Source organism: Silurus aristotelis, assembly GCF_946808225.1.
Source record: "Silurus aristotelis genome assembly, chromosome: 15".
Taxonomy (NCBI): domain Eukaryota; kingdom Metazoa; phylum Chordata; class Actinopteri; order Siluriformes; family Siluridae; genus Silurus; species Silurus aristotelis.
The window spans coordinates 11,319,311-11,328,791 of NC_139588.1; the positions used below are offsets into that span (position 1 = coordinate 11,319,311).

The 9,481-nt window shown below is 40.1% G+C and overlaps 1 protein-coding gene across 1 annotated transcript; it reads right to left on the reverse strand.

The window, feature by feature from the left end:
- Positions 1-65: 65 nt before the first annotated feature.
- On the reverse strand, positions 66-4,325 carry ckbb (creatine kinase, brain b). Its single transcript, XM_083563456.1, has 8 exons — positions 4,128-4,325; positions 3,178-3,382; positions 2,273-2,427; positions 2,055-2,187; positions 1,777-1,948; positions 1,466-1,589; positions 1,184-1,373; positions 66-1,011 (listed from the first exon to the last, which is right to left on the reverse strand). Exons 2-8 carry the CDS (start codon positions 3,368-3,370, stop codon positions 833-835), a joined length of 1,146 nt encoding a protein of 381 aa, XP_083419582.1. The 5' UTR covers positions 3,371-3,382; positions 4,128-4,325; the 3' UTR covers positions 66-832.
- Between the last annotated feature and the right edge of the window lie 5,156 nt (positions 4,326-9,481).

A 9,481-nucleotide genomic window follows, 5' to 3' on the forward strand; every position in this document is an offset into this window, starting at 1 on the left:
AACGCTACCGATCTTGTAAAAGAGTTTGATTAGCAAAAAAGAAAACAAATCAATAAATCACCTTATGTGTGATAGATTTTTTAATGAGTTATAGTGAGTGCTTAACATTCCACAGGATAGCATTACATTTCTACACTTGTGTATTTTCTTTTTTTTTTAGTACTATGTGCACTAAAAAAAAGATGTGAGGTGCTTCGACTGGAAACAGACAAGACAATCATTGGTCATTTGTGTGTCTATTGAATTATGTTCTGAAATCTATTTTCACCAGGACAATATACGGTACATTTAAATACATTTGTAAGACTGGTTAATAGCAGATAGTATGGTTTAGTTGATCAGTGACATAACAGTTAAATTACACTAATCACTGTTTTGTAGTGGCACAGAGTCCGGATCTTGTCTGCAGTGGAAAATGATACTAGTGTGAAACGTCTGAAGGGAAAGGGGGACTACAAATGCAAAATAGGATGACAATGCTTAAAGCACTGGGGGCCTTTAGAGGTACTACAGTATTGTATTTGAAATAGTCATGCTTGGCTCAATGGATTCATCTGGAGGACTGATTTTTCAGGTTCTACAGGGAAGAGACACCACAACCAATTCCATGGGCCAAAGAGACTTTATTTCAGGTGTTAAAGAGCCATCCTTCGAGACGCTGGAGGTACAAAATCCTTCGGACTGATGGAAGACTCGTCTAACTTTAGTGCCACTATCATGGGCAGAGTGAGCTCCTCGATGTGGTTAATATTACTGGTTTGGAGGGAAGGAGAGCTGCTGAAGGCAGGAGGTGGAGTCAATTTGGAATTATGGATGGGTTATAAAGCAGTGTTCACTTCTGCTCAGGCATCAGGTCATCAATTGGCTGGTCAGCTTCCAAATGCTTCTCCATTTCGACGAGAAGCTTGACACCATCAACCACCATCTGTACCAGCTCCACCTCAGAGAAACCCAGTCGGTCAGCATTGGAGATGTCAAAGATGCCACCCACTGCAGCAGTGTCTACTCCACCTAGACAGAAGAACAAGATTGATTGTAGCCAGAGAACTATATAGTACAGATGTTTGGTTTAAATAAAATTAGCATAATGAAAGCAGTGGGCAAATTTACAAACAATTCATGTTCAAGTATATATTTAGTCTATGCCCAGCTACAGGTTGCATACTGAAACTGTATCTTGTACCTGTTCCACGTTTCTGGAGTCTCAGCTTCTTGAGGATCTCGCCAAACTTCTCGTGTTTGCTCAGGTTTGGAAGTTTAACATGGACACCGCCACGCAACCCTGTCCCAAGGTTAGAAGGGCAGGTGAGAATGTAGCCCAGGTGCTCGTTCCACATGAATTCATGGCCCTTCTCTTTAAAGAGGGATTCAATCTGCAAGAAACGTGCAACACCGTCTTTTTACGGTTTATGAAAGGATAATCCACATTTCGAATCCGAGTTTTTCAGTCGTTAGTCGCACTAACCTTTGTGAGCCCTGTGCAAAAACGAGTGAAGACCTCCTTCATGTTGCCACCTTTTTGCATGGAGATGACACGTAGGTGATCTTCCTCATTCACCCAAACCAGGAAGGTCTTGTCATCATTGTGCCTTAAAAAGAAAAAGGAAGTAAAACAATGACTTGTGTGTTCAGAAGTACGGCTCTCTCCAACCAATTCAGCCGGTCATTGATTATCTGTACTGCAACAATTAAGATGGGACCAATATTTGCAATTGTTACAAAATTCTTTTGATGTAGTTTGGTTCAATGCCAAGGAAACACCACAAGGTCATTTACCAGATCCCCCTGGCATCGGGCCAGTCACGACCCATCCCAGAGGCCAACAGCAATGGAGAAACTGGCTTGTCAAACAGGAAGTGATCATCAATCAGCTGCTGCTGCTCCTCCTCTGTCATGTTCTTCAGGGCATAGTATTTTCCTTTAAATTCACCATCGAGACTACCTAAACCTGTATGGTGACGCAACAGAGTTCTAAAGTAAAATCTCCCATTTTTCATGTTTGATTACATAAATAATCGGTCACAAATGGCTCAAAAATAAATTTGGAAACCAACCTTCAACAGCCAGATTTTCAATGCCACGCCTCTCACCACGGCTGCAGTGAGGAGGCAGAGAGAAGCCACGAACACTCCTGCCGGTTCGTACTCTGGAGCTCAAGACATAGTTTGGATCAAGGTCATCTCCACCCTATAACAATGATGAAATGCTTTTGCAGTCCAATATCAGGAGGCCAAAGAAATTAAACACAAGAGCATACCCAACCTGCACATACCTGAAGGTTGTCTGGATTCAAGTCGGTCTTGTGCTTGTCTGTGGGCTTGTAGCCTCCATGGCGGTCTTCAATGACTGGGTCCAGAAGATCTTTAAAGACCTCATATGTCTCCTCATCACCAGCAACACAGCCCACAGTCATGATGAATGGATGGCCTAGAATGAAGGAGGGGGGGATTGATAGAAAACATCACACGTCATGTCCGATCAGACCATGCTGTAGGGGAGCAAAATTGGTTTTCTTGTGGGTACTACTAACAGGAATGGTTGTAGAAAACCTATATTTATTCCATAACTATTTCTGTGTACATCCACAAAACTTCTGTGTTAAGTATTATGAAATGAAATTGTAGTAGCTAAGACTTTAGAAGGGAAACGCTAATGGGGATCTAGTGGTTTGAATGTACTCTACATGGCCATACATTTCCTTAACATGGCTGCATTTTTTCCCATCAAATTAGTCATTTGAGCTACAGAACAAGATCCAAGAGAATCGAAAATGTGCTGATACGACGTCACTGTCAGGTCAAACAGATTTCCTCTTCTGACACTGTAGTCAGTAGAAGACTCCTCCAATAGACATTATAATTATGAACATAAGGTTCCACCAGACAGGTTGGCATGAGTTTCTTTTCCTGGTTCATCTGAAGGCTTCTTTCTTATACCATATCAGGGAGTTTCTCTTTGCCTCGCTATTATACATTGATATTTGATATTCGTAATCTCTGTGAAGCTGCTTTGGGGCATTGTTAAAAGCGCTCTACAAAAAAAGGTTGAACTCGAACCCTGTTCAAGCAGGTGATCAGTGTCTAATGAAGAGATGTCAAACTGAAGAATTGGGCAAATGGAGCATACCAAGGATGTGACCTTCAAAAAAAAAAAAAAAAAAAGGCGGATAGACCTTACCTGGGTTATCCACCCCGGTTTGGATGACGTCATCCAATGTGAAGCCAGTGGGGGTTTCCTTGTCCCGCAGGTTTGCGTATATCTCCGGGGTGAGCACCTTGGCCATATGGTTGTTGTGCTGGCTGAGGTCGGGGTACTCCTGCTCGGGTGTGTAGTTCATCTTCATCTTGTTGTGGGTGTTGCCGAAAGGCATGGCTGCTCAGAGCTGAGGGGTCGAGAGAAAAAAACACCACCACAACACACGTTAAGACCAAACGGTGTGCCAGAGCATCCAAGGACGAAGTCTCCCTCCCCCCCTCCTCCTCCTCATCCTTTCTCATCCGCTTTCATTCTGACGTAACATTATTAAAGCGCCCGTTTCCCGCAGCGGTGCAGGAATTTCAGCCCTCAGACCCGCAATTTAGCTGCGCCGCATCATCATCATCATCATCAGTGTCGCCTTCAGAATTTGCGCGTCAGATGTCATGGCATCTCCAAAAACCATCCATCGCACGAACATCACTCACGCTGATGAATGCAAAGACTTTTGCGCACAACACGAGAAATTGCGCAATATCAGCCCTAATTAAAAAAAAAAAAACAAGCCAGACCTTGGAATGAAATCTCAGAGAGGAACCGCAAGGTCGTCGCTGATGTTCTTCAGACCAGAAAGTGTTACAACCCTACGTCTGCATTGATGTCCTTCAGTAACAAAATAAACTATTATATCAGTGAAATTGCCATTGAGGAAATTTCCTAGGAACATATTTTTTATTCATACCAGCAACAATGGAGCCTTTTTATATATATATATATATATATATATATATATATATATATATATATATATATATATATATATATATATATATATATATATAATATACATATTAGGAATATGAACAATAACTTTAATGTTGACAGAAACATGCAATCAGATGCACCAATACAGAGAAAAAAAACCATCTTACCTTTTATTCTATGCGTTTCGGAGGACAAAAAATAACACTGAAACTAGCTCTTCCTGTAGTCCACAAATAAAGCACAACGACGTTGATTATGGTCTCCAGAAAATAAGCGGCTTTGCCAGGTTTTATACGGCGCCGGAGCTTTGCTCTGATAGGCTGCTATTTGAGTCCATTCACTCTATTGGAGCTTGAGCACCAGCGTCCGGCGATGATCACGTGACCCCCTTTTTTTTCCCTTGACAGCTCACCCTGGAGAAGACTGGCATGCCGGCGGGAATTGGTGGAATGAGACGCTGCTTCAGCCTCTCCAAGAGGGCAACAATGAAACACAAAAAGGAATATGGCTTTGGTGCATGTTTAAACACAAGTCACCAAATGACGTGTGTTGTGTTTGTGAATGCGAATATCTGCGCACAATCATTCACGGTTACTCTCCTATAGGATTAATTGCGACCTACTCAGGATCACCCCTGTGGCAGGTTATCACAGGTTGTTGATGCACTTTTGTAGCCAGCTAGGAGTCTATATATTTTTATTGAATGATTTTTTCATACACCGTTCCTTGCAAACCCTATTTTTGTCTACACACATTCACACTTTCACAGTGCGAAAGCAATATGCCTAATAGTTGGCAAGATATTCTTTATCAAATGCTGCTAATTTAAAATTTTACCCTATGGATCTTGTTTTGCCCTGGCTTACCTACATGTTGTTTTGCATGCTTTTAAATCTGAACATCTTGCTGATGACCTATTGACAATTACCCCATTCATACAACTCAGCAGCTATTATATAGTGGTTAAGGGCCTTGTTCAAGGGCCCAGAATTTGGCTGGGATTTGATCTCAAAAACCTTCAAATCCAAAGTCCAATGCATTAACCACTAAGCTAAAACCTCTCCATACTTCTTCCGATGCTGCGAAGTAGAACTGTGAACCCCACTAATGTGTCCTAAACCTTAATGTACATCTTTGCTGTCAGAAGAGAAAATGTCGAATTCTTTCCCTACTTCGAATTGTTATACTTGCAACACTAATAAAACTATATTTTCCTCCTCCAATAAGATAGAAATAGAAATGAATCCTTATACAATCCTAATGTTATGCATCACTCATTAATCTGATCGTAAATCAATCAGCGGGTGAATTGCCGAACAAAAGCAGCATTATCCCGTCCTTTTCGCTTACGTCAGCTCTGTAACTCTACCTCTAGACAAATCAGTGGAGTAGACCAGCTCTGATCTGAGCTTCATTAAGATTTTATGTGACTTCTCTCTTTGTGACATAGAAAGTGACATATATCAAGCAAAATTTGGTAGTCAAACAGCAAGTAACCAGGGCATATAGTATGACTCGGGTTTCTGTCTTTGTGGAGATGTTGTGCATGTTCTCCTTATGGGTTTCATCTGGTTTTATCCATCATCCTTAAATGTGACAATGGGTCAACTGCCTACTATAGGTTGCGTTTGGATTTTAGTATGTGTAAATAATAGAGCTTTTACATGTGCTTTGCTTCAACAGTGGCCAAGTATTCATTCCACTGCTCACTTTTGAAAGGAATCTTACCGGTTATTGTACCTCAGACCTACGCTGAGCATCTTAGGAACATAAAGATTGCTTTAGTCCCCTTAGTGTGTCCTTGAACAGGAATACTTAAGGATTCCTGGGCTGAGGAAGACACAGACATATTTAGTGAAGTGGGAAGAAACGATGTATGATTTCTGACATTGAGAACATGACAGCAGAATAGAGAGAGCAGACCAATGTTTCAGCCTTGTCTGTGTAGACTTTTATTTGATGGACTGCTGTCGCTGGGGCAGTGAGCCATTTAAGCCAGGAGGTGTGTGTTCTGGAAAGCATTGAGCATTGAAAGCATTTTTTATACCACTGTAAAAAGACGGTCCAATTTTTATTAATATTTTTGTACATGAATTCTTGACTATGTACATAGGCTATTTGTAACTCTTCAAAATATATTTTATTGTTAAAAGCACCTTGGATTTTTTTCAAGCTCTCTTCATGTCCTGTGCTTGCTTAGTATAGCAGTCCTCTGACTCAGCACCCTGCTCATTATTACTTTACTGCTGCAAGGAGCTTTAAAACCCCAGGGATAAGATGCTACTTTATGGTTCTGTGTGACTTTTGTGATTTAGAAAAATGACACTATCTGCAGAATCACATGATCCCTGCATGTGTGCTTGTGAGATCATTTAAAAATTAGTGTGATGTGCTGACAGGCAGCAGCAAAACTAATTTTACTTTAAAATGTATTTTTTGCTGGGTACATGCACACTAGTGGAAAAGTAATGAAATTACTAACACGATTTTAGACTGAAGCCAAGAGGGAAAAAAGGTCCCATGGGCTCTTAACTCAAAAAAGGACATCTGTTCTCCGAAGCCATTAGCAGAGGCTTGATGCAGCGTTCTTTCCCATTCTCCTTATGTAGGCAGCCATCTTGTCGATCTAACCTTGCAAGCAAAGCAAGTAGTGTCAGTCAGACAGTGAAACGGACAGGAGTAAGCACCAAAACCGCATTGCTTTTTAGCAGCCATTGTCTTTAAGCCTCACATCTCTGCAGTCATTTCACAGTCGATGATAAATCAGCTCTCCTGACTGTAAAAGTATGAAAAATGAATGGGCTATGTTCAGAACTGAAAATTGTTTAGATTGCTTGTGTGAAAAATGCACCATCGAAGTAAACAACACCTAAATAGATTTAAATCCAGTGAGATCAACCTCACAAGTTCCACAGCTTGCTTTACAAGAGACTGCTTTGTGATGCTAAAAGTGTATTATTTTCATTACTTTAGATTACTTGTGTTCGTGCATGCAACACAAACTCCCAAAACAGGATTTGCTGTACAAAAAATCTAGAATTCTCATCTTTCCTTGTTTCCTCGTTGTCCCTCTGGGGATCCAGTTAAGTGGGTGTTTCTCTAACCTTTCACAATCTGAAGAACATGGGCAGAATGGCTGAACAGCTTTAGGGGTTGTGGATGTGGATGTGAATTCCACCACTGAGCCTAAAGAACTGCTTTTGAAACAGTTTGGAGTGAAAATAAACTCAAGGGTCTTAAAAACTGGAATTTTTAGTGAAGTGTTTGGGAGTGCAAATCTCAGAACCATTAATCTGCTATTGTTGGGTTCAAAACTCTTGCCAATCTAGTGCACTGCACACATTTAAAGTAATTTAAATGAAATCATGTATAGCTAGATCAGGTTGACAGAGTTAACATGAAGGGTAACCTACTTTATAATATATTCTTTAAATGTATTTACATTCAAAATGGTAGATAATGAGAGGTTGATTATGTGCCTTAGCGCTGCATACCGTAAATTCTATACTTTTCAATGTGGTAGTGTTAGTAAACTAATTTCAGAGAACAATGTGCTACTGAACACTTTGGTTGCCACAGTTGGCAAATCAGAAAAACTCAACATGTATTATGTATATTTTCTTAAGGTTCTTCTACAGGCAAATTTAATTCCTCAATTTCCATGTGCAAGGTTGTTGTGCAATGACAGATTGTCTGTCTATCCTGGAGAAACACATGTGCATGCTGTATAGGACTGAAAATCTGTCCAATTAAAGCTATTTCAAATTTACTATTGTCCATCTACAGTTACCACCATTATGCTCTATTTTCTTTCAAACACTGTGCTTGTTTTTTTGTTACTTCTAAGTGAGCAAATTGGTGCACTTGAAAGTGCCGTGTTGAAAGAATCATTTGAACAGGCTTGTTGTAAGTGTTCATTCATTCACTCACTCATTTTTAGTATCTACTACTACTACTTACCTCGGGCCAGCAATGGATCTTATGCCGTGAATACACACTAAATTGGATGTTAGTTTAATCCAAAGTACCAATTTAGTGCATCTAGAGAGCAATCCACATAACCTAGGTGAAAGGAAATCTGAGAACTCATGCAGACAAGGGGGGAATATGCAAATTACAGAAAGTAACCTGAGCTCAAGATCCAACCAGGGAGCATGAGACAGCAACACTATCCATTTTATTTTCTGTTGGCCGGTTATATAAAATGATAGGCTTGTCTATTACGCATCATGCACATGATTTCTGTTCCTCTTTGTCAGTGACGTTCCTGCTGTGAATGTAGAGCAGGTGTGTTTGGCAGGATTTTATCACATGCCAGCTGTCATCACACAGTGCCCCCCAGTCTCTTAATGATTATCATACCATTCCCCATGGCAACCACGCCAACCTCCGGCACTCGGTAATATGACAATTATGGGTTGCTCAGCAGTGATTGAGTAAAAATGAATCATTGATGTAAAAACGACGACAGTGGGTTCTATTATACTATGTGAAGGTTTTGTTATTCATAGAATAAATGTTTTTATTTGATTTTATTATATTCTTTGGATGTTTAAGATATCCTTATTTGTAATAATTAAAATAGTTTAGTAACATTCATAAAAACCAATTAATTAGGTAATTATTAGCCATTACTTGCCATACTATCATACTCTTTTTTTTCTATATGCAATATATGGTCATGATATTGCCTGATTCTATTTCCTCATTTAATTAAAAGCTATTTGGGGGCGATTATTTATCAACAGTAACAGCAGCACTACACTACAATCTCATGTTTGCCAGAATTTGAATACTAGTTATAGAGATTATGTACAGGCATGAACAACACCCGTGCTCTACATGTGTGTGAATTTATAGAGAGGCTTATCTTTGTGAGGAGGTGACAGTGAAGGTTGCATATAAAGCAACTCACATTGTTTTGCAATTATCTCCTTTCGTCCAACTGACCTTCCTAAAATAGCCCATGGGTAATAGCATGGAACCGAATGACACAAAACTCTGCAAGCATCCTTTTTTACTCTCCACAGTCAAGCAGCTAACAATACATTTGAACCAATTAGTGTAACAGTCTGTAGAAAGGGGGAACCTCCAGTGTCAGAATCCTGCAAATCAAAATAATCATACCAGCAGGCTTAAGTTAATGGCAGGATGAAACAGAAAACGTCAGCAGTTTTAAAGGATGATTGTTTAACCGCACCGCATGCAAAAAAAGCAACTACTACACAGAACTCATTGACACCTGAGGACTGACTCAGTGTAGAAGGATGCCAGGGATGTACAGTATATTGAAATGAGCTAAAAGGCACTGTCATTGAAAAGAACAGTCTCAGCCTAATAAACGACCTTCATACTGTTTCTGACCGGTTGGACCCAGTAAACACCGACTGCTTTGGCTTCTGTTCCTGGACATTGTAATTGGTAGGGCAGGCAACAGTAGCTGGCCTTTAATTTTTTACCAGTCAGATGAATTCAGGTCAGCGGCGCCTTTAATAAGAACTCAATTATCTTGAATAATAAA

What these genes read in the sequence shown, in the direction of transcription:
- ckbb (XM_083563456.1), bottom strand. Translation starts at nt 3,370, where the DNA reads ATGCCTTTCGGCAACACCCACAACAAGATGAAGATGAACTACACACCC. An exon ending in TGAATCCAGACAACCTTCAG is followed by an intron (nt 2,188 to 2,272) that starts GTATGTGCAGGT and finishes TCATTGTTATAG; the next exon opens with GGTGGAGATGACCTTGATCC. An exon ending in TGAAAATCTGGCTGTTGAAG is followed by an intron (nt 1,949 to 2,054) that starts GTTGGTTTCCAA and finishes GTCACCATACAG; the next exon opens with GTTTAGGTAGTCTCGATGGT.